Source organism: Balaenoptera borealis, assembly GCF_965194805.1.
Source record: "Balaenoptera borealis genome assembly, chromosome: 11".
Lineage (NCBI taxonomy): Eukaryota > Metazoa > Chordata > Mammalia > Artiodactyla > Balaenopteridae > Balaenoptera > Balaenoptera borealis.
The window spans coordinates 52,089,744-52,114,820 of NC_138868.1; the positions used below are offsets into that span (position 1 = coordinate 52,089,744).

General features: G+C 49.3%; 1 protein-coding gene and 1 long non-coding RNA gene across 7 annotated transcripts in view; one reads left to right on the forward strand and one right to left on the reverse strand.

The window, feature by feature from the left end:
- The window catches only part of FCHSD2 (FCH and double SH3 domains 2), a 310,099-nt gene extending 304,101 nt beyond the window's left edge, over window positions 1-5,998 (reverse strand). For 3 of the 6 annotated variants that reach the window (XM_082342951.1, XM_082342954.1, XM_082342952.1), the window contains exons 1-2: window positions 5,124-5,997; window positions 3,250-3,347 (exon numbers count right to left, since the gene is read on the reverse strand). In XM_082342951.1, the coding sequence (XP_082199077.1) occupies window positions 3,250-3,347; window positions 5,124-5,144 (119 nt within the window). In that variant the 5' untranslated portion in view covers window positions 5,145-5,997. Of the gene's footprint in view, window positions 1-3,249; window positions 3,348-5,123 lie in introns of all 6 variants that reach the window. The other 3 variants (XM_082342953.1, XM_082342955.1, XM_082342950.1) reach the window with 2 other exon arrangements.
- Window positions 5,205-23,729, forward strand: LOC309606186. The gene is made up of 3 exons (XR_014231688.1): window positions 5,205-5,332; window positions 7,993-20,827; window positions 21,806-23,729. It is a non-coding gene; the product is annotated as an uncharacterized lncRNA (long non-coding RNA).
- Window positions 23,730-25,077: the final 1,348 nt, after the last annotated feature.

The window sequence follows — 25,077 nt, forward strand, 5'->3', positions numbered from 1 at the left end:
TCTGGGGGGTGAATTCATACTAATTTAAATTGAGCATAACACTGGTGGGGGTGCATCAGTGAGAAGGAGAGCTATTTGTGGGATTTTGGGGAGGAAGGTGGTGAGAGCCTCAAAAAAGGAAAAGCAGGCAAGATCCTTTACAACATAATACATATAAAAATCCAAGTTCAGAGATTTCTAATGAATTTTTTTAAAAGGTCATTCCACTTGCTAAGACAGATCAACAAAGCCAGACCACTTCCTCCTCAAACAATTAAAGTTATGAATACTGAGAGTAGAAAATTTTCAATTTCCAATTCAGTATTACCATTGGGGGGAAAGAAAGCAAATCAGAAACCTAAACTCATGTTTTAGGAGGTAATACAGTATTCTGCTCACAACTATACAGGAATGAAGGGATTCATCCTATTTATTTAATACAAAGAAAAACACACTGACTCCTTTAAAATAATAAAGAATCCATGAATCCTTGGAGCACCAACAGTCTCTGTATTTACATATTATATTTAAATACAGATATGCTCTACATCAAATAGCCACAGTACATTTTAAAGTGCCTACATGAATCAAATTAAAACACAAGCTCAAGAGACACCACTACAGCCCCCTACAAACAGAGCTTATAAAATATCTGGCTTAAACACAAATAAGCTGCATTTAAATATAACCAGTTACATTCATTTAACAATTCTGCCAGCTGTTTACAAAGGGTACAAATATACAAAAATGAATAAGACTTAGCCTCTGACTTCAAGGAATTCACATGAGGGGGGAAGCCAGAAGCATGTACAAAATCAAAATTCTTTGAGATCACAGAGAAGATCAAACTTGCAAACTTAGTGGTAACCAGAATTTGCCAGGTGAAAATTAGGAGGGCACAAAGGCATGAATGTCGAGAACACAATTAGATAACCAGAAGTCCTAAGTGGCCAGGGCAGGGGGAATAAGGAGAAAGGATATGCAAGGGCATGAAATGGTAATAACTAAGCCAGGAAATGAAGCTTGTAGCTTGTACCTAGGTTGCAAAGGGCCACATGTGCTATGACAAAGTGTTTGGTCTTTATCCAGAAGACCACAGAGAACCTGATACGTAATAAACAATGTTATTAGAGGGACCTCCCTGGTGGTGCAGTGGTTAAGAATCTGCCTGCCGGGTGGCAGGGAGGGAGATGCAAGAGGGAGAGATATGGGGACATTTGTATATGTATAACTGATTCACTTTGTTATAAAGCAGAAACTGGCACACCATTGTAAAGCAATTATACTCTAATAAAGATGTTTAAAAAAAAAAAAAAAAAAAAAAGAATCTGCCTGCCAGTGCAGGGGACACGGTCAAGCTCTGGTCCAGGAAGATCCCACGTGCCGCGGAGCAATTAAGCCCGTGCGCCACAACTACTGAGCCCACACGCCACAACTACTGAAGCCCACGTGCCTAGACCCCGTGCTCCACAACAAGAGAAGCCCCCTCAATGAGAAGCCCGTGCACCACAAAGAGTAGCCCCTGCTCGCCACAACTAGAGAAAGCCCATGCGCAGCAACGAAGACCCAACGCAGCCAAAAATAATAATAATAATAAATTAATTAATTTTTTTAAAAAGAAAATAAATAAATAAACAATTATTAGAAAGTTAACTGGTAACAACGTGGAAAACAGATTTAAAAGGAGAGATTGGGAGGTGGAAGATATGAGAACACTACAGTAATTAGGATATTACCGCAACAATGCTAGTGAAATGTGATGAAGTCAGAAATAATACAAACAACTAAACAGTAGCAACAGGAGCAACAATCTACATCAACTTAGCACTGACGTGTCCATATAGCTGACCATAAGTCAAGGTACAAGCAACAGGGGAAATAGAGAAAATGCAAACAAGAGGTCTTTTGAATATAATCAAAAGGACTTAATGACTACTGACTATCCATACCCCACAGAGGATCTTTACTTACAAATGAATTTTGCCTTCCTAAACTACTAAAATATAAAATACCTTCCTTCACTTAATAGATGTTAAAAGCTTAATTCGTAACCATATGAAAAGTTTCAGGTGTCTTGCACAGGAATTATTTAAGTCTAAAAATTTCCGTGCCCACAAGAAAAACAAAGAAACAAATACAGAATTAAAATAGAGTAGTTTTCACCTGAAACTAACACAACATTGTTAATCACCTATATGCCAATATAAAATAAAAAGTTAAAAAAAAAATAGAGTAGTTTTCAGTCAGAAAACAATGATCTTGGTATATCCAAGTTTGTATGAGTCTAAATTAATATGCCTTAGTTAGAAACCCTGAAAAGATACGTAAATAGTAGAAATATTAATTTAATTTAGTATCTAAATTAAATATGGGGGGGAAAGGAACTCTAAGTAAAAATCTTTGGGCTACGAACAATTCAGCTATCCAAACACATATAATTTTATTATAATAACATATAGTTAATATTTTTCATGAAACCAACATGAGGTTGTGCACCACAGGAAAAAATAAGTAACTGATGAGGCTTACAGACCCAATTCCAATTTAATAAATGTATTAATAAAGGGAAATAATTGCAGCGACTGTTTCAACATGCAAATCATTTTCCTTTACAAAAATGTTTGTTGAACTGTCAGTTTGTATTATAGGATTGTTAAAACAGTGGTGTTTCTTTCAATAAAATGAGTCATGATTATCTCTATAAAGAAAGACATTGACTTTCACAAGGCTGGCAAGATGTCTTATCTTTTAAATTCAAAGTTATCTTGAATAGGGGTACAAGTAACTTTAATGATAAAATATGATAAACACATTTCCCACTAGATTTAATGTTCAAAGACAAAGTTATATTTATCATGTTCTAATAATCATCTGAGATTGACTGGCTCACCCCCAGATATTAACCATTAACCATGTGTCAGTTTAAAATTCCACGTGAAATCGTTAAGGTCAATAAATGTAGAAAGGTCAATTTAGCAGAAAAATTATTTAAATAAGAATTTCTATTTCAGTGATTATAATCTGACTGATAAATTTGTAAGAACCTTGTTTTTTCATAATAGTATGTGTAGGTTATAGGTTTCTCCACTAAAGGAAAAAAGTTTGTATTGTGTTAATTCCAGTTATAATTTCTAGCTGAGTCAAATCTCTAACAGCCTTAAAGCAGGAAATCCAAAAGGAAATTCCGTCATCAGTTCCTGGAGCTTGGTAATGCAAAGGTTGTTTGAAATAGAGATACAGAAGTTCTCAAACTATTTACTATAACCTTACCTCATATCTTCAAGCAAATCACATTCTGCTTGATGTTTGGCTTGAAGTTTTGTCATCTGCTCAACTTGAATGTTTTTCAGTTCTTGTGTAACTTTCACCTAAAATATACCATATATTTATGAGGCCTTACTGCAACTTTAACAACAAAAAAATTACTTAAGGAAAATACAAAATACTTGTCAGAATATATAACTCTTACTTGCCTCTCCCCAGAGGACCATAAACCCATTATTAGCCACATAATTTTGTTTACTGCAGATAATTAATGAAAAAACTAGCTAAAACAACCTGAAGCAGAGGCTAAATGAAAGTACACGAGTATAAAAATTACAGATTAAAGAGGTGCAAAATAAACTGCCAGTCATTTCATTTCATGTACAAGCTCAATACATATCCAGGTCTTTAAAAGAGTCTGTCTTCTATTTCTTCCAAAAAGGATTCAAAGACATTAAAACATCAGGAGAGATGAGCAGAGTGTAGATGGGAGAAGTGGGCATAAGAATGCCTAATATCTCATGACCGAAACTTACACAATCATGAAATTATATGCATGAATCAACTACATAAATTATTCCATAATGGCTACGAGAAGCACACTCTCAGGATGATGCCCTCAACTTGCTGGACAGCACATCAAATCACAATCTCTTTCTCACAAAGAAGAAAGCAAAAGTGACCTTCCAACATATGCAGTGCTTTTAAGCCACCACAGCAAGCAGGTCCCCGTGGCGTTTCCACTTCAAACAGCTAGAACAGTATATGCAAACCGGCCAGTGCCTCTCCCGCCAGGCCAGGATCCAGGTTACAGTGGGCCTGGAACCCCCATCGCCGAAGCAGGGCTACCGGAGGGGTAAGTGTACGTGTGTGAAAGAAAAAGACTCACTTAACCGGAGAACCCGGGTTAAGAAAGAGAAAAAAGAGGGAGCAGACACGAATGAGTTAGGCAGTCAGCAAATGTTTGCCCACAAGGGGAGGATAGAACAGCCTCCTCCACCCAGAGTAGACACTCAGGAACCATCTGCAGGATTGAAAAGACAAGGACACAGCCTCAGTCCCTAGGAAAACTGGGAGGAGGACATTGAAACAGTTCTGGAAGGGCGAAGCGGGGAAGCTGCTGACAAGCCCGGAGCACCCGTCACTCCGTCACTCCCACCCGAAGCCCAGATCACGGCTCAAACGCCAAGCACGGCCCGGTTCTCGCTCTCCTGGGGACAGAACCACCACCTTCCTCGCCCCCTAGTCGGAGGGGCGGGGCAGGAATGGGGAAGAGAAAGACAGGACCGCTCAATGCTTAATTTCTTGTTTTCCCTTGGGGTGGGGGTGACTACTACGACTTCTCTGCGGTCGCCCCGTGGGAAAAGCGGGCCAAACATTAAGGCTAGGCTGGAAACAAATTCCCTGTAAATTTGCCAATGGGGGAGGGTGGCGACAAGCGGGCGGAGGGCTCAAACCTGGTGCAGACTAAACAATCACACAAGCAAAAGGCTCTGCAAGCTGCAGGGGCTCCCCCGCCTCCCCTCGGTGCAGCCCCGAGAAAGCACTTTGCAGAGAGCAGCACTGCCATGCGCGCTCGCTCTCTCTCACACACACACACACATACACACACGCACACCCGAAACTCTTGTGAAATGTCTGGGGATGGGGGGGGCGTCTACGGCGCGGTGGAGGGGACGAGCCCTGGCCGCCCCTCCGACGCGAAGGCACCAAACACGCGCGCCCCCCGCTAGGAGCCGGCGGCAACTCAGTGACAAGCCCGAGACGACGGCGGTCACGGCCCCTTGCGCAAAGGGGGAGGGGGCGCAGTGGTCGCCCCAGCCGCGTTCCTTGTACGCATCCCCCCCCAAAACCTCAAAGACCCCTAGCTGCATTCTCACCTTCCTCGGCGGCGGCTGCATGATGCTGAAGGGACATCAATCTTCCTCCGACGGCGGCGTAAGTGAGGAAGGGAGGAGGAGGGCCAAGAGGAGAAGGCCGCCCAGCGAGCGGGCCTGTGCTTGTGTGTGTGTTTAAGGAGAGCCTGAGAACGAGGACTCGCCCCGGAGGGAGCAAGGCCGGCGGATGGCACGACAACCCGGGTCCGAGGGTGAGTGTGAAGAGAAGGAGGAGAAGCGCCGAGAAGGCCTGGGCTCCGGCGGCCCTGGGGGTGTGTGAGGCAAGGAGGCGGAGACCGCGAGGGGGCGGGGGCCCGGGTGCGGGGGCGCAGGCTCTCCCAGCTCGCCGAGCGGCTCTCGAGGAGCACTCCCGTCGTCCGGTTCCCTGCCCGCCGCGGCTATCCACCCGCCGCCGATTCCGCGGCTCCTCAGACGCGGCCCCCCCGCCCCCACTCAGGCAGCCTGGCCCTCGCTGGGCCCAACACCCCCGCCCGGCCGGGGGAGGTGGAAGGCGGCGCCGCACTCTCCGCTTGGGTTCCTCCACTCAGGCCGCGGGAATTTCCGGCCCCAGAGCGTGGCGCAGCGCCCCGCTCCGGCGGCGGAGGGAATAGCTTAGGCCAGAGCTGGGTTCGAGGGGCCGGGCCTGGCTGCAGGGAGGGAGCGTGGCCGCGGCGCGGAGCTCCGTATCGCGGCGGGGGACGGGGGGAGCTAACGGATCGGTCGGCGAATGAGAGGGGTAAAAATGCTACCGCAGCACGAAAATCCCCCCGTTCTCTCCGAGAATGGCACGTTCCAAACGCCTCCTGTTGTCCCTCCCCCACAGTGGGAGCCAGCTGGGGGCTTCCCGCGCGCTTTCCCGCCAGCCGCGGCGCGCGCCCCCGGTTGGGGGCGCGCACGTGGGCGGGAGAGGGCTTTGCGCCGACGCACGCGCATAAGGCGCCCCCACCTCCTGCCGCAGTGTGTGTGTGTGTGTGTGTGTGTGTGTGTGTGTGTGTGTGTGTGAATGGGAGGGCAGCATGTCTGTGTGTGTGTGTGTGTGTGTGTGTGTGTGATAATGGGGGAGACAGCATGTCTGTGGCAGTAGGAGAGTCCCGTTTTTTGCTTCTCGGTCCTCCAACACCCCTCTCCCCTCGGGCGGATGAGCCTGGCCGGTCTAGGCACCAAGGAGCGAGCGTGGACAAGTCCTTTCGCAGCGGCCGAGGGTGCCTGGCTTGGGGGAGGGCGTCTAGTTGCCCTGCAAAGAAAAAATCGGTTCCCTGCTACAGGGCGTCCAAGTCAAAGAGTGTGGACTGCGTGCTAGAGGACCATGAGGTTGTTAAGGCCAGGATCCCCATTTCACAAATGGGAGGCAGAGGAGTGGGGACCTTATGAAGGTTACACAGCAGGACTAGAATCTCTGGGTAACTAAGTGTTCTCTGGGTTATAGAGAAACAGGTGCCGATGACAATCATGAGGAAAAATAAAGGAGGCAGCAGGGGCAATAGAGGAAAGCTCTTGAATGGGAGTCAGGACCTCTTGGTGCCAGTCCACTCTGCCTGCCCTTGGCTGGCTGGGTGAGCTCAGGCTTCATCTCCCAGTGAGGATGTTCTGGGCGGCTCTCCCCACCCCAACTTCCTCCTCTATCTAGACCATCTGGGGGTAGGGATATCAGCCTCCCTTGAGGTCCTTAGAAGAATGAAAATACCTCTTCCAGAGCCATAGGGCTGTGTGAAGGGTGAATTAGATCAACCCAGTTTTATCAGAAGTTGGGGTCTCAAACACCTATTCTCAGAAGTATGGTCAGGCAAAAGAGGAAGGTGAGTGAAGCTTGGAGAGACCCAAATAAGTTGCCCAATGCCACTTGGCCAGAAATTGGGAAGATGGAACAACCTAGGTTGTTTACATTGTTAGCCTAGATTCTTGTATAGGAAGGTGGTAGAATCAGAGCTATGCTTGAGTCAGATTAATCTGTATAGGAATTAGGAGACCAGGCTTGCTATTCCTGGTTTCCTTGAAGCCATTCAAAAGTGCACCCTTTATCAGAGTCCTCAGTTACTATCAGGGAAGGCCTGGGGCAAGGGAACAGGTGGCTGGAGGCCCAGCTCCCTGACAGCTGTGGGGCTGGCAGCTGGAGGTAGCCAGGCTGGGCTCCAGTCTCAGTTCCACCACCAATTCACTGTGAGGTGTTGACCTAGTCAGTTCACCTCTTTGAACCTTTATTACCTCACTTGTAAAAATGGGGATCTAATACCAGGCTCACAGTCTTGTTGTGTTAAATAGAATTTCTCCTACCATGTGGCCTGGCACATAGTGCTCAATAAATGCTTTCTGATTCATCCTTTATTCAAAAAATATTTGCTAAGGTCCTGCTTTGTGCCAAGCCTTGGGCCAGACACTGGGGACACAAGGATGAGCAAGAAAGAATCAGCCTGGGCCTTCACCATGGCTGAGTTCCAGACTAACCATTCCATGAATGACACCGGGCTAGTGGCAGGAAGGGGTAACAGTGCTTGCCCAGATGCAGTGTCCTGCACACAAAAGGTGCTTAACAAAGATTTGCTGAATCCTAGTCCTGGGTGCAGCTAGTCTGGCCCAGAAATTATCCTCCCTTCACCTCCCTTTACTGGAAGTGAGTACTGGGGGTATAAAGGTGCTGGATGTTGGGAGACTTGGGATCCAGCCTCTATCACTGGTCTGCTGGGCCTTCTCTGGGCCTTGGTCCCCAATTGCAGAGTAAGGTAAGTGAATGAGCCTGGAACTTAGTAAGCTCTTCACAGCTGAAGTCAAACCCTGGGGCTTTATTTTATGGATTTAGGAGGGTACCCTCCACCTGATTTGCCATTATTCTGAAACCAGGAATGGCATTGACTTTCTGGAATGATTTCCTTTACAGGTGTTATAAAAAGCTAATGGGCGGGACTTCCCTGGTGGCGCAGTGGTTAAGAATCCGCCTGCCAATGCAGGGGACATGGGTTCAATCGCTGGTCCGGGAAGATCCCACATGCCGCGGAGCAACTAAGCCCATGTGCCACAACTACTGAGCCTGCGCTCTAGAGCCTGCGAGCCACAACTACTGAAGCCCACGTGCCTAGAGCCCGTGGTCCCCAATAAGAGAAGCCACTGCAATGAGAAGCCCACGTACCACAACAAAGAGTAGCCCCCGCTCACCGCAATTAGAGAAAGCCCGTGCACAACAACGAAGACCCAATGCAGCCAAAAATAATAAACAAAATAAAATAAAATTTATTTTAAAAAAAAGAAAGCGAATGGGCAACACCAAATGGGCTTACCTGTTAACTGCTTTCTCAAAAAATGTGGTTTCTGGGACTTCCCTGACAGTGGATAGGACTCTGTGCTCCCAATTCAGGAAGCCTGGGTTCGATCCCTGGTCAGGGAACTAGATCCCACATGCATGCCGCAACTAAGAGTTTGCATGCCGCAACTGAGAAGCCCACGTGCCGCAACTAAGGAGCCCTGGAGCCGCAACTAAGACCCAGTGCTGGGACTTACCTGGTGGTCCAGTGGTAAAGAATCCACCATCCAGTGCAGGGGACGCGGGTTCGATCCCTGGTCGGGGAACTGAGATCCCACATTGCCGCAGGGCAACTAAGCCCGCGCGCCACAACTACTGAGCTCGAGTGCCTCAACGAGAGAGCCCGCATGCCGCAAACGACAGAGCCCATGCGCTCTGGAGCCCATGCGCCACAACTAGAGAGAGAAAACGCGCACGCTGCAGCTAGAGAGAAGCCCATGTGCCACAACGAAGAGCCCGCACTCCAAGGACAGATCTCGCATGCCTCAACAAAGATCCCGCGTGCCACAGCTGAGACCTGACGCAGCCAAAAAAAAAAAAAAAGGAAGACGACCCAGTGCAACCAAATAAATAAATAAATATTTTTAAAATGTGGTTTCTTTTAAAATGTGTTTAATATTTACCAAGTGCCTTTTCCAAACCCCAAACTTTTATATTACTTTTCCAAGCTAATCTTCACTGTAATCCAATGAGAGAGTATTGTTTTCTTCATTTTACAAATGAGGAACCAGAGGCTCAGTGATGATAAGTGACTTGCCCTGAAGTGATGGATTTGGGACCAGAACCCAGTTCTCCTGTTCGCCTCTATGAGGAATGTTCAAAGGAATTGGGAGAATTCGCCCAGGAAAAAAGGAGACTCAGGAGGATACAATCTGTATGTTCCAAACTCCACAGGGATGGGGAAGATTTCTGTGACATGTAAGCCTGACTAAAATGTACCCTTTGAACCAGGCTGGGGACTTCCAGAGCCTTGCTCCTTCAGTGCAGGCAAGCACTGTGTTACCAGTAAGATCTCTTGAGATTCTTTGGGGGAAATGCCACAAAGCTTTCCTGTGGCCACAGAGCAGCATGCACTGTGGCCCCAGAGACTGAACTGAAACAGGTCTCAGCTGCATCTAAGGAAGGAGGTTTTCCAGGCAGAGCTGCCCCTGGAGGGGGTGAGCTCCCCCATCCCTGGGTCTGTGCAAGCAGGTGCTGGCTCCCTTCCATCAAGGAGGCCACAGATGGGATTCTCACCCTGGGAAGGAATTGATAACAGCTACCATTTATTTCACCTCTTCCACATTTCAAGCATTGAACTAGGCGTGTTATTTACACTGTTTCTACACCCTCACAACAACCCCTAATGATACATATGACCCATTTCACAGATTTCACAAACTGAGGCCCAGAAGTGAAATGACCTACCCAAGGTCACACAGCTGGGCCAGGAGAGCCAGGCCTGGCCCCTGGCTACCTCTGGCTCTGAAGCTATGCTCTCCCTCCAGCATGCGTGCTGCTATGAAGTCTCCTGGAAGTAATGGGATTCTAAGTTTAAGTCAGAGCCAGGACTGAAAGTTGGCCTGGAGCAGATATAAGAGTGGGCACTGGGGGCTTCCCTGGTGGCGCAGTGGTTGCGAATCTGCCTGCCAATGCAGGGGACACGGGTTCGAGCCCTGGTCTGGGAAGATCCCACATGCCGGGGAGCAACTAGGCCCATGAGCCACAATTGCTGAGCCTGCGCGTCTGGAGCCTGTGCTCCGCAACAAGAGAGGCCGCGATAATGAGAGGCCCGCGCACCGCGATGAAGAGTGGCCCCCACTTGCCGCAACTAGAGAAAGCCCTCACACAGAAACGAAGACCCAACACAGCCATAAATAAATAAATAAATAAATAAATAAATCCAAAGTTTAAAAAAAAAAAAGAGTGGGCACTGGAAGATGAGCTATTCCAAAATTCCACAGGGCTCCCGGGAGAAACCTCAGGGAGGCAAAGTATGCAGCAGCACTTGAGCATGGCTAGAATGTGAACAGCACCCCACCCAACCCTGGTCCAGAATGGACACCGCGACAGGTTGGCACTCCATCCAAGGCTTTCTCCAGAGAAGGTGGCCACCATCCCATCTGCCCATTCTGCACCAAGGCACCCCTTACCCTTCCTGCAGCTGGGATTCAAAGCCCCCTCTACTCCCTTTCCTGCTCTCTCATTATCCCCCACTCACATTGTCACGGGCTGCTCAGGAATACCTGTCAGCCCATCCCAATGCCAGCTGTCCCCTGCCTGAGCCCCACCACCCCGACCTGGGGATGCTGCTGCAGACCATGCGGCCTGTGAACCCCACCCCCATTCACTTCCCTTCTACCCTAGTTATCTTTCACCCTCCACCTCCATCCCCCACACACATACTGGCCTTTGCTCCTGCCTGAGGTGATCTCTCAACACAGGCCTCTGGTCTGCCTGTTGTAGGAATGTGCCTGTCTCCTCCACTAGTCAGCTCTCCAGACAGAGAATCACAGCCCACTGGAGTGAGGCTTCAAGATCTGTGGCCACAAGAAGAGGGCAGGGGCTCTCCCTAGGCCACAAAGTGACTTTGTGGCAGAACTAGACCTTGGATTCCATCCAGCGTCAACAAGCCCCTTATTCTGGGCTCAGTTGTAAGCAGGTCTTTAGGGTGAGACCCAGGCCCTGTACTCCAGCAACTCCCAATCTCAACACGTGGACCAAAGGTTTAACAGTGAGTCCAGGTCATGCAGGGCAGCCCAGGAGAGTCGGGTAGCAGGGATCTAAGGCCAGAGGTGAGTTCCCAAGAGGCAGGCACTGGGGCAGGGAATTACGTGGTCAGCTGGTGCCCCTGTCAGGGAGTGTTACAGCTTGGATGGGGGATCAGGGGACAGTCCCAGGGCTACAGTAGGAGCTAAGAGTCACATGATTTTGACATCAGGAGGCAGGAAACCACGGTTCTAGTCCTATCTTTGCCAGGCACTTGCCGAGTGTGACCTTTGGCACATTGCAAATTCTGGCCTGTGTTCCTCCTAGGGGGGTGGGTGCAGTTTAAATGAAATAACGGGTACATAATCTGCAAAAGGCTGGGGAGCTATGTAAACAAGTGACTACTCATCCTGGGATACATTAAGGAAGGCTGAATGACTGCCACGTGGGATGCTGACCAAGGCTTCCCACTGGGAGCTGCACTGTGATTACAGTTCTGTGAAGCTAGTACCGATGGGTAAAACAGTCAGGTTTGGGTGGAGGGGTGACATCACAGGGATTTGGGGTCAGGCACACCTGGGTTAGATGTCCACCTCCTCCTCTGCCAAGCTTTGGGTTCTTGACCAAGTCCTGAAACCTCTTTTAAACCAAGTTCCCTTGTCCATAAAAGGGGAATAATGATTCTTTGCAGGATTGTGATGGGAATTAAATGGGAATGTTTATATAAAATGCCTGCAATCATATTGCCTACAAATGTGAGTTTCCTCTGTGCGTACATGTGTTTTCCTTCAGCTTCCCTTCATTTTGTTCTGGTTTTGTTTGCAAATTAAAAAAATAATAATAAAACACAAAAAGAGGAATTCCCATGGGAGGAGGTTAAGCACAGCTACAGTCCTGGTTTTCTCCTGACTCACCGTGAGGACCCGGGAAGTCCCTGCCCTCCCTCAGCCTTCATTTCCTCATCTGTAGCACTGGGGCTTCCCAGCCTAGAAGGCATGGGATGCTACCCATCTGTGAGCCTCTTCCATGGAGAAGACCCTCCAGGCTGAGCTGGGGGATGGGGATCAGGCAGAGACCAGGGGAGGGAGTTGGAGTTGTCGGGGAGGGACAGCAGGATGAGGAGGTGACAGCTCTGTAGCCACTGTGTGCTGACCTGTGGAGGGAGCAGGCCCTGCTCAGCTTAGGAAGCCTGTTGCTTATTTTCCCACAGCCTGCCCAGTTAATGCCAAAACAAAACACGCTTGCCTGCTCCCTGCTGGAGGGCAGTAGGCCAAAATGAGCGTCCTAGGGGGCTGGCAGATGCCCTGGCATTCTGCCTCCTCCCTGGGCACCCACCCTTACCCTGTCTGCAACACATCCATCCACATACCACATCCTGTGGCCTGGGGGAGCTCAGCACCACTCTCAACAGAAGTTGACCCAGTGTAAGGAGAGAAGCTTCCCCAGGACCTGTACTCCCCCTCTGGTTTTCAGCCCTCCTAAATGGACACATCCAACCTCTAAGCCCACCTGTCTTCACAGTCCAACCTTGGCCCCAGCATGGGATCTAATTCTTGCCAGCTGCTGCAGGCAGAGCGCGTGGCATCAGACTGCTGGGAGCTGCTGTCAGCTGCTATGGGAGGAAATTCCCTAGCTCAGGAAAGCTCTTCCAGCGGAAGGGAGCAGGTGGTGAGTCTCCCTGAAGAGACAGACAGTGCCAACACTGTAGGCAGAGCCAATCCTGGGGTAAGAAACATTAAATCCACCACCCCTGCCTTCTCTCTGATGCTTGTCTACACTGGGCACAGTAATAATAATAGCTTACACTTTATAATAGCTACTATGTGTCAACACTTCACATAAATAATTAATTTAATTCTCACAACAAGTTTGGAGTAGGTAATATTATTAACCCCATTTTACCCTGCTATGCTTGCTAAGGGTAAAGCAAACTAAGATTTGTACCCAATTAATCAGGCTCCAGGGTCTGTGCTGTTATCTGATATGCAAATCTGCCACCAGAAAATGGTGTTTCCTATAAAACTCAGTTCCCAATTTGGAATGTGGCAAGATGCTTGTCCTAGTATCCCAGAATCCAAGCATTTTCCGAGACTTGCCTGAGCTGAGAATCACCTAGGGGTACCTGTTTAAAACACAGTACCTTCATCCCTTCCTCTGAGGATTCAGTAATCTTCATGTGGGAAGAGAGGCAGTGCCTGACATGTGGAAATTGCCCATAAATATTTGTTAAATGAATGAATGCCCCTGCCTTCTCTGAGCCTCTGCTCATCTCTAAAATGGGGTTACAGTTACCCACTCAGCCCCATCTCCAAATGTGGCTGTGTGTTGAGTCACTGTGTGTATCTGCACAAGCTTTGCTTAGGTGTGAGGAGTTGTTTACAAGGTCACACCCCTGGCTCCTAATGACAGCTGTAATAATAATAGCTAACATTTCTTACATGCTTATGGAGTACCAGGCACAGCTCTGAGGGCTTTGACTATGTTAACGCGTTGATTCTCACAACACCAATTATCCTGACTTTCAGGATGGGGAAACTGAGGCTCAGAGAGGTTAAGTAACTTCCCCATGATCACACAATTAGAAGCAGGATTGGAACTCCAGTGTCCAGATGGTTAACCACTCTGTCATAGTTTCTGGACTCACCCAGCTCCTCCTCTTGAGAACTGGGCTGCCAAACTTTCATTGAGCAAATGGTTACTGCACCTGTAGTATTCAGGGAGGGGAGAATGAAAAATTGAATTAACAGGAGCTATAGGAGTTCCCTAGTGGTCCAGTGGTTAAGAATCCGCCTGCCAATGCAGGGGACACGGGTTCAAGCCCTGGTCCGGGGAAGATCCCATGTGCCGCAGAGCAACTAAGTCCATGCACCACAACTACTGAGTCTGCGCTCTGGAGCTGGCGAGCCACAGCTACTGAGCCCACGTGCCACAACTACTGAAGCCCGTGAGCCTAGAGCCCGCAAGCCACGGCTACTGAGCCTGCATGCTACAACTACTGAAGCCCGTGAGCCTAGAGCCCATTCTCTGCAACAAAGAGAAGCCACCGCAATGAGAAGCCCGCGCACCGCAATGAAGAGTGGCCCCCGCTCACTGCAACTAGAGAAAGCCTGTGCAGCCAAAAAATAAATAAATAAATATTTTAAAAAATAGGAGCTATAGATGGAGAAAAAAGATCTAGAATTGCTTCACTATTGTTTGAGCCTGAGTAGGAAATTCCAAAGCACAGAATCAAAGTGCTATGGTAGTTCCAGGTGCAGAAGCTGCCTCTGTCTAAAAGAGGGGAACTGGAAGGCTGCACCGGAAGTGGGCCTTAAAGCATGGGAGGTGTACACTCCCAGGAAAGGAACAGTGAGAGAAAGTAGAAACTGCAGGCTGGATGGGCCTGAGCCATGTTTAGGAAGAGCTTGAATAATGAATCCTGGGAAATGAGCCTGCGAAGGTGAACTGTGGCCTTTCATGGGTGTCCCACTTTGATGTTTGCTTTAAATTTTGAAAACTGATACCCCTTTATGGTGTTTGACACACTCTATAATAAGCATGTGTATTGCCTGTCTCACCCTTCCTATCAGTGTTCCCCATCCCCATAGATCTCTGGGAGGAGATCTTATTTGTCACTGTATCCCCAGCACCTAGGACAAGGCATCCTGGATGGATGGATTTGAAGGCCTGAAGACCGCTCGGTTTACCAGCAGTGGAACATTAAGTATGGGCAGCCAGGTAACAGAATAGAAGGCCCAGTACAGCACCGTAAGGGAGGGTGTGCCTGAGGGCCTGCTCAGGCCTATCGTCTGTTTATGTTGAGCCCTCTGTTCTCACATGCTGCACTGGGCTAGTGACTTCACTGCCACTCCACCCAGGAGGAGGCTTATGAGTGCATGGACCACAAGGAGAGGCTTGGGTGGGTCTGAAGGACAAGGCACCTTGGGCTGGGTCACATTAACTCCAGTGCCTTTCCTCCCTGTATATTGGGCACTCAGCTTGGGGTCTCTGTTAAGAGCCTGGGTCAAGTTCTAAGTCAGACTAACCAGTTTGAATTTTGGCTCTGCTGCTTTCTAGCTATGTGGTCTTAACTACATAATCTGGATACTGCTTTTATCACATTGGCCCTGTGACCCCAGGCGCAGCTCTCACTTTCTCTGAGCCTCAGGCACTGTGTAGGTTGGGATGGTTACTCTTGAGACCCCTGTGGCTCTGTTATTCTCTAGGTCACCAGACAGTGCTTTCTAGATGGTAGCAATATGAATGTAAAGGTGAAGTTTGGTCTTTTCTCTCTGGGGCAGTAAGAAAAACCTCCAACCCAGCACTGATCACAGAGAAATGACTGGGTCAAGGCCAGTGAATATCTGTCTTCCAGATATTCCATCTGGGTGACAATTTTTCAGGCATATCTGGGGATTGTTATTCTCTATTTGCACCTCAACCCAGACCCTCAGCCCTGCAGGAGGTTGATCCCTGTGGGCTGCATCACAAGGCCCCCTTGCCAACTGGCTTCCACTTGGGCTTGAACAATGAGAAACGACAGGAGACTGGAAGATGAGAGGAGAGAGTGGTTGGGCTATTTCTCCCTCTGCTCCTTCCCCACTCCCTCCTTGATCCCATTTCTGCCAGGCTGCCCTACCTCTCATCGGGCTCCGGTGATGTGATTCCTGCCCCTTCTTTCAGCCCTAGTCTCTGGGTGGGTGCCTCACCATCTTTTGTTTGTTCCCTTAACCTGCCCACACCTCAGTACAGCAGTCCCTTCATTAAGTCTCTTCATTTGAACCGTTACAGGTGAATTGCTTCCTGCTGGCCTCCTGACAAATACAGGACCCTCCAGTATTATGCTAAGTGAAATAAGTCGTACAGAGAAAGACAAATACTGTATGATATCACTTATACGTGGAATCTAAAAAGTATAACAAACTGGTAAAAATAACAAAAAAGGAACGGACTCACATACGTAGAGAACAAATTAGTGGTTACCAGTGGGGAGAGGGGCTGGGGAGGAGCAATATAGGGATAAGGAGTAAGAGATACAAACTATTATGTATAAAATAAGCTACAAGGATGGAATATAGCCAATATTTTATAATAACTATAAATGGAGTATAACCTTTAAAAATTGTGAATCACTATATTGTATACCTGTAACATATAATATTGTACATCAACTATACTTCAGTTTAAAAAAAATGAAATACACTACAAAAATAATACGGGACCCTCCACCTAGATCTGCCTATTTGGCTTAGTCAGGTCAAGACTTTCCCCAGAACAAAGACCCAACCAGCCTGACCCAGGAACAGCCCTCCCATTCAGCTGCCCTAGGGCAGACATGTGCAATGTGGCTTCTTTGAGGGCCCCAGGGTCTGATTCTGACCGTCACTCCTAAATGTACTCTTGTGGGAAGGGTCAGATGGGACAGGGGCACCTGCAGCAAGATAACAGTGACTAGAACGGTGAACCAAGACCACAGAACAAGACATGCCTCAAGGCAGGGCATGGCCATGCCACCACTCAGGCAGGGTGGGAAGTCAGGAACTTGCTCTGCTCAGAGAAGGCTCCCTGGAGGGCTGGGCAGGGCCTCATCCAGAATCACAGGGTGCTGGAAAGGCAGGAAGGAGAGGGAGGAAAAGCTTATCTCAAGAGAGAATTGAGCAAAGACTTGGCAGAAGGAAGTGAGATCCCTGAGGGGCAGGGACTTGGTGGGCCACACAGTGGTCAGTGGCAGGTGCCCCTCGGCCTCCCTGGACATGGTGCCTGACGCTGCCCTAGCCTGGAACAGGGTTCCCGCCTGAGGACAGGCCTCCTACATTCCCTCCCAAGCTCTCTCACCTCCCTCAGGATTGGACGGCCAGTCACCCCAACTCTTTCACTTCCCTTGCTAACCGCACCTGCCCAGACCGCAGCCATAGCAGGGCCCAGGTTTCAATTCTCATTTCCTCCAACCCTCTAGAGGCTCCTAAAAAGTTTCAATTCCTCACCAGGGGTTGGGCCTGACACTGACCTAGTTACCCTCCATCCTCTGTCACTGCCTCACTGCCAACATTCCTGCCTCTCCCCCAACCCGGCTCTCTCCTATCCTCTGCCCTCCTAAGCAGCTAGAGCGAGCCTTCTAATATGCTATTTTGACCATGCACTCCTCTGCTCAAGACGCTTCTATGGCTCCCCCTGCCCTCCAAATGAAGCCCAGGCTTCTTAACGTGACCTTCTAGGCCCTTCACCACATGACTCCTGCTGGCCCACCTGACCTCATCTCTCAGCCTCACCGTTTTAGGTGTCTTTGTTGCAAACACAACATATATATGCACTTCCCTTTGCCTTCAGCCTTTCCTACTCTTCTCTGCCTGATAAACTCATATTCATCCTTCAAACCCCAGCTCAAAACCCCTGCTTCTAGAAAACCTTCCTTCTTCCCCCAGGTCAGAATTAATGCTTATGCCTCTGGGTCTCCATAGCCTTGTTCAGATCTTGATGAGAGCACTAAGCACAAGCTGACTAGACTACTATTTAGTTATGCCTTTTTCTGAACTCCCCTTCCTTTCAAGTCTCTGGCCCAGCTGGACAGCTTTTTAGCTATATGACCTTGGGCACGTTACTTAACCTGCTCTAGAGCTCTCCCTGAGCCCCAGGCTGGATTAGGTGCTCTCTGTTGACAGTTTTTCAGCACCCATATGTACATTGATAATCACGATTAACCCATGATTTTGTAACTATCTCCCACTAGGCTGTGAATATCTCTCTGTTCTCCAGGGACCTCCCCCTCCCACCTCCCCCCTAGGCAGCACGGGCCAGGGCTCTGGACCAGAGAGCACGCCTACACCAGGCCTCACCTGTTGCTGTCCCATGGGCTTTCAGGATGGAAGCTGCCAGATGCCCAGACAGTTTTACTTCCCTCCTGGCTGCAGAATGCTGAGAGCAACTGTCAGACCTTAGGCACTTCCGTTTCACTCAGAGTCAGGCTTCCTTTTCACCCCTTCCGTAGGCAGCAAGCCGACGATGGGCCACAGGCTCTGTGCCAGTACCTGGGGAGTTTTGTTTCTTCTTGGGAGTTCAGCCCAGACAGCTTTGGTGGTGGACTCCCCCTAAGGACAGTCTCTACCCTTGGGGATTTGTGGCAGGAAAGCCTGATTACCCAAAACCCCTGGAGACTGGAGTCTTGACCTCATTTGACCTGTATAGTTGTGAAGTGAAAGGCTTCACATGAGGGAACTCCTGCAGAATCATAAACACGCAGAGCCCTTCATGGAACCTGTTCATTTTACAGGTCGGGGAGACTGAGGTCCAAAAAGGGATTTTCCCAGAACAGAAGCAGTGATGTACCAAGGGGCATTTATTTTAGGGAGGCCTGACCTTAACTAAATGGTCCCAACCTGTGTTGCTCTTAAGTGCTTTTGCCTGTGTAATATTGTTTTGTTTTTCTATCTCCCTGCCGCTTCTCTCTGCGGCCTTGGTGAGTGCCAGCCTGCCTGACACCTGCCTGTAACAGCAACCTCACCCCACCGTGGCTGCCAATTAACCTTTAAACTGTTGACAACCAGATCGCCAAGGGTGTAAAATTAATGTGTAAAATACGAGTAAATAGACTCAGATCAAGGGCTTGAGAAACATCTTTGGGATATCCAGGGGCCTTTTATGCCTAGAGTCTGGTTTCTGCAGCCTTCCCTCAGCAGAGGAAAGTCCAGGCCCAAAGATGGGGTTTGGAAATATATTCTCACAGCTCTTTATCAGTCTTCACCAGCTCACACTTAACCCACATGTGACTCCAGAAGGAAGACAACAGCTTGGTAACTTAATATTCTCCCCAAGTCTGGGAGGGGCATTAAAGATGAGGCAATTCAACCCCATGTCACATTCAGAAATCATTGCCTTCATCTACTTGTTTTCTCTCCACAACCCTTTCTGGACTCACACCAGATACAGTGCTTGGTATATGAGATCCAACAGGGTCTTGTCTTCAGGGAACTCACCACGTCGTGAGGGGAGAGACAGACCTGCAAAGAATCCTGCAGTGGAGTGCATCATGTGCCCAGGTGAACAGCTTTCTCAGGGAAGATACTTCTCAGGGATCTTCACAGATGAATTCACCAATCAGAGAAGTGAGGGAAGGGCTCCAAGCAGCTTTCTCTATTCATACCACCAGTGCCCACTCTCAAGCAGACCCCTCCTAAGTCAGACTCCCAGACTTCTACACAACACTTTGTCTTTCCCCCAGGCTTTATTCACTCACTTTGTTGGCCAAAAAACTTCCCATGGCCTTCAGCTTTGAAGACTCTGTATTGGGCCCTGGGGACTTATGGCCTTGAGGAGCCCCCAGCCTGTTGGGGGATGGATGCATGGAGAGCCACACAGCATGGACGTGGTGTGAGGGAGGGAAGGCAGAACTGGAGAGCCAGCAAAGGCACCTGAGCCATTCCGGGAGGTCAGGGAAGACATTCTGCAGGAGATGTATGCCCTCAAATCTGAGATGTGGAATCTCCTTTGACTCTCCTAACATTCCTCTAAGGTGGGTCTTCTTATCCCTATTGTACAAGGGATAAAACTCAGGCCCAGAAATGGTCAGTGCCTTACCTAATGTCACACGGTTAGTAAGTGAGGGGTGGGGCGGGTGTGTTCACTCCTGGGCCCCCAGTTGCAGAGTCAGAGGGTGGCACCACTGGAAGAGCTCGGTCTACGGGGGTAGGACCAGAGGTGGGATGTTCAGAGGTACACAGGGAGGAGTAGGAGCTGAGAGCCTGGAGCTGGGTGGAACCAGCCGGATATGCCATCTCCCCACACACAGTGGAGCAAAGGAGAGGACAGGAATACCCAACAGGTCATCAGTTCATGGCTTTGGGACAGCAGAGCTGGCTTAGTCCTTGGACACTATCTCATCCAGACTCCGTTAATCTGAGGCTCACCCAGAGCAATTAATGAGGACATATGGTATCACAGAGGCTGACCCTGGATTAGAACCTAGAGGCCCTAGTCCCTGGCCCAGGGCTCTGTGCACAGCCCTGGCTGCCACTACATCGTTTAATCCAGTCTACATTTACTGACATGCACTCCAGATTGGACACTCTTCTGGGCACCATGGGGATCACAGGGATCTTCCCCATCACTGCTGTCAGGAGTTTACAACTGGAGTGGGGGAAGTCAGATCCAGCTTACAGACCTGGACTCCAGGCAGCATGTGGGAAGTGGGGCAGCAGCAGGCATGAACAGAGTGCTGGGGAGTGGGTTGGGGAGGACCTTAGTGTCCCAAGAGCCCTGGGCAAGTCCTTGGACCTCAGTTCTCTGGTCTGTTCCCAGAAGGCACTGGAGTCAACATCTCTGAGGTCTGTCAGTCAGACCTCTACCCCCGCTTGCCTTTCAAGGGTTGGGAAGTGGGGCTGGGCCAAGCTTCCGGTAGGCTGGGTGGTGGGAGGCAGAGGAAGTGGCTTGAGCCAGACCGGTTGCGCATGTCGGGGCTGACCCGTTACCAGCAGGGAAATCACAGAGTCAGTGCTCAGACATCTGGGAGGCACTGGGCAGCCGGGATATTTTTAGAAGGCTACAGGCAGACATGCCCGGAATCCTGGGCGTTCCTGAGCCAAATAAGCTGGGAGGCCAGCAGAGGGTGAACCAAAAGATGTGGCCCCAGTCCTGGCTCTTACTTCACCAAGGTCATCTGGCCATCCGTTTTCCCAGAGGCCCGGGCTCAGGCCTATTGTGCTCAAGCTCTGGGTCCACTGACTTGCCACTGATCCGCCTCCTTCTGCGTAGCCAGGTACAGAGCTGTTGCAGGTTCTTAGGGGGAGAATGTGTGTGGAGCACTTACTTGGTCTCAACTGATTCTTTCAGCTAGCTCTTTGGGTGCTTTCTCTGGTCCAGGTGAGCTGCTGGGCCCTAGGGATATAGAATAGAAAGGAGGCAACTCTGGAGTGGCTCAGATCCATTGGGGTGGAGCGGGAGGCTGGAGGTGATCGGAACACAGACAGCAATAACACACTGAGATCACTTTGGGGGAGCTCGGGGAGGGGTGGGGACGGTCTGATGGTTTCCCAGGGCTGCCACAGGATCAAATGATTATCTATGGACAAAAATGTAAGCTGCCGGGCTTCCCTGGTGGCGCAGTGGTGGAGAGTCCGCCTGCCAATGCAGGGCCCACGGGTTCGAGCCCTGGTCTGGGAGGATCCCACATGCCACGGAGCAACTAAGCCCATGCGCCACAACTACTGAGCCTATGCTCTACAGCCCGTGAGCCACAACTACTGAGCCCGCGTGCCACAATTACTGAGTCTGCACTCTAGAACCCACGAGCCACAACTACTGAAGACTGTGCACCTAGAGTCTGTGCTCCACAACAAGAGCCGCCCGGGCCTAGCAAGGAAGAGTGGCCCCCTCTCGCTGCAACTAGAGAAAGTCCCGCGGGCAGCAATGAGGACCCAATGCAGCCAAAAGTAAAATAAGATAAATAAATTTTAAAAAAAATAAAATAAAATAAGCTGCCAGCCAAGGGACAAACGGCGGATTATAACTAAAGGACGATTATCAGTCCTTTCTAGACCCATGCCTTTTCCTCTTGCATTATTTCTGAAAGATGATGTCTCAGAATTGGAGTAAAGGGTAAGATGATCTTTTTAGCTCCCCACCTATCTCAACTACCAAAAAAACTGCCCAGTTTGCAGTGGCAGCTCTAACAGATGCTCCTGCCCCCTTCCCCCTACCCTATCCCCACCAATCTCTCCACTTCATTGTATTACAGATGAAGACCAAAGCCCAGAAAAGGGCATGTCCAGTCCAGGATCCCTCATCAAGGCCTCATCAAGGAAGGACTTTGACTTCTGTCTGGAACCTGAAGATTCCCGTGTGATCAAAACCATGGGAAGGATGCTCCCAGGCCTGCCTGTCACCGTGAGAGGGCTGGGGGGGCTGGGGCATGGGGCGGGCAGAGGGCAGGAGTCCAGCCCCTCCCTGTGCCCCATCATAATGGACTCTGCAGTGTAGTCCTGTCTGCTCACCTTCCCAGGATTGTCTGTCCTTCCAGCCCATTTCTCAAACCAGGTTTCTAGCCTTAGTCATGAGTGTCTGCAAAATCTCTACTTGAATTTCAAAATGTTGTACCTTCACTTTAATAATAATCTAAACAAATTGACAGGAGAATATTCTGGCTTGGTGGGAATGTAGAACATCTTATAAAACAGGTGTCAGTGCCCATGTCTGGGTTTATCAGCAAACTGATTCCAAAGAATCCCTAAAGTGACCACATTGAACTTCAGTGCAGTGTCTCAAGCTGACATAAATTTGAGACTCACTGCTCTGGCTAAAATGCTTATTTCCTTCCTGCAGGATTCTGGGCAGAGAAAGAAGGCCCTCAGTTGGGATCAGAAGACCTGGGTTTTAATTTTATCTCTGTTCCTAGCTCACTGAATAGCCTTGGACAACTCCCTACCCAAGTCTAGGTCTGGGTCTAGGTTTCTTCGTTTGTAAAATAGTTTGGGTTAGACAATCCCCATGGTCCCTTCTGGCTCACATGACGGGATTCAAATTATGATGAACTACACTCTTATCCCCACCCATCCCTGACCCCCCACCCCACACACACCATCCCAACCCCATCTCTGAGGCCAGTGCTGCATCACGCTGGTAGGTGGAAACCTAGGCAGAGAAGCAGAGCCCGGGGTTGCGGGGTGGGTGGGTAGGGTGGCGTGTCAGGTAGAGATAAAGGAGACATCCTGAGGGGGTTTGGAGGTTATCAGGAAGAAAGCCACCAGGCCAAAGAGAGCTCCTACAACCAGCCAGGCTGCCTGCTAAGACCCACCCTGGAAAGTCTGCAGGCTCCTCCCAGGGTGGTGGGATTCCACATCCTGGGCTCCTGCAAGGTCAGGATACCTTGCCCTCACCTGTGTAAGGTCCTCCTCTAAGGTTCCTGGGCAGGCCATCTCCCACCCCCCTCCCCCATCCCTCCCTCCCTCCAGGGACCTAGAGCCATCCTCTCCTATACCCTCTCCCATCCCAGCTCACACTGGGACCAGGACACAGGGGCCCCCAGACAGTGTCAGAGCTACCCCCTTATGACTAGACCGCCTCCCTCTAACTCCTACTCCTTGGGCCTGCCCAACTCCCATAGATTGCCTGGATTTCAAATTAGGGGTCCCCTATGCCATAAAGCCCTCCCAGATTCCCCCACCCCAGACAAGGTCAGGACCTTGCTGTTTGCCCTCTGGAACTGGGAATGGGGTTCCATTAAACCTTTCTCACTTTGCTGGGAAAATGAGACCAGGTAGTTTTAGGCCTGGAAGAACAGCTGGAGTAGGAAGAAATGTCTGTCCTCTAGACCCCCGACCTTGGGCCCCAGACATGCCTACCCTCCAAATCAATGTTCCCCAGCACCTCGGGCAGGCTTTGCCTGCGTGTGACAGTTTGCTGACTGGTTAAACTCATCTGGGCACCCTACTGCCTGACCCATCAATTTGTCCTGCCTTGTCACCCTGTGCCTGAAGGGGTCTCCTGAGGACACATGCTAGTGAAGTAATCAGGGACACTGTAAGTTGGGAGGAGAAGGCAGGAGAGAGAGGGGGTGACTGGGGGAGGGAGTAGGGGTGGGGAAATGCTTGGAGGTAGGTGGGGCATCCCTACCACACCTAGATGGAAGTGGCTGCTTCTCCACCTGGGTGTGGGACCATCCTAGTTTTAATCCTAGTGACTTGGTCCCCACACTGGCCCAGCTGAAGAGGCTTCAGAGCCTAGAAGTCACAGATCATCACCTCCCAGAGAAACACTGCCAGCCCCAAGGTGATTTGTTCTCAGCACCCCAGCCCAGGAAAGAATACTGGGCAGTGAGTCAGGAAAAGTGTGTGGCTTTGGGCAGGTCATGCCTCCTCTCTGGGCCTCATCTGTATAATGAAGTTTCCCCACATGTACAATGAAGAAATGGACTCTAAACCCTAAGGGCCCCTCCAGTCAGGACAGTATGTAGGCAGGATGAAGCAGAAGAAATTGCTCCTGTGTGCAGTGTGCTGACTGGGTGTTCCAATATCCCTCACCCCGTCTAATCTCACAGCCACGGAGTAAGAAAGAATATCTCTGCTCCAGTAAAGCTGACAGAACTGAGGGCACAGCTTGCTTTGGCCCCTTCGGAAACTGCACCTTTGGGCAAGAAGAGCCTTTGAGCCGAGATGGAGCTACCAAATTTTGGCTCTAGGCAAAGAAGCGTGGCCTGGATAGGTTTTGTTTTGTAGTAAAATATATACAACATAAAATTTACCATTTTTAACCATTTTCAGATGGCATTAAGTACATTCACAATGTTGTGTAACCATCACCACTATCTATTTCCAGAATTTTCCATCATCCCAAACAGAAACTCTGTACCCATCAAACAATAATTCCCCATCCTCCCTCCCCCCAGCCCCTGGTACCCTCTTATTCTACATTCTGTCTCTATGAATTTGCCTATTCTAGGTACCTCATGTACGTGGAATCATCCAACGTTTGCCCCTTTTTGTCTGGCTTATTTCACTTAGCACAGTGTTTTCAGATTTCATCCATGTTGTAGCATGTGTCAGAACTTCATTCCTTTTTAAGGCTGAATAGTATTCCATTATACGGATATCCCACACTTTGTTTATTCATTCATCTGTTGATGGACTTTTGGGTTGTTTCCACCTATCAGTTGTGGTGCATAATGCCGCTCTGAACATGGGTGTACAATTATCTGTTTGAGTCTCTGCCTTCAATTCTTTGGGATATATACCTAGAAGTGAAATTGCTGGATCCTCTGGTAATTCCATGTTTAACTTTTTGAGGAACCACCAAACCGTTTTTCACAGTGGCCACACCATTTTACATTCCCACCAGGAATGCACAAGGGTTCCAGTTTCTCCTGAGGACACAGGCTAGAGACACTTGTTATTTTCCTTTTTGTTATTTTATAACATTAGCCATTCTAATGAGTGTGAAGCAGTATCTCAATGTGGTTGGACTTTGTTGTTGTTGTTGTTGTTTTGTTTTTAACATATTTAAGCTGCAGAAGTT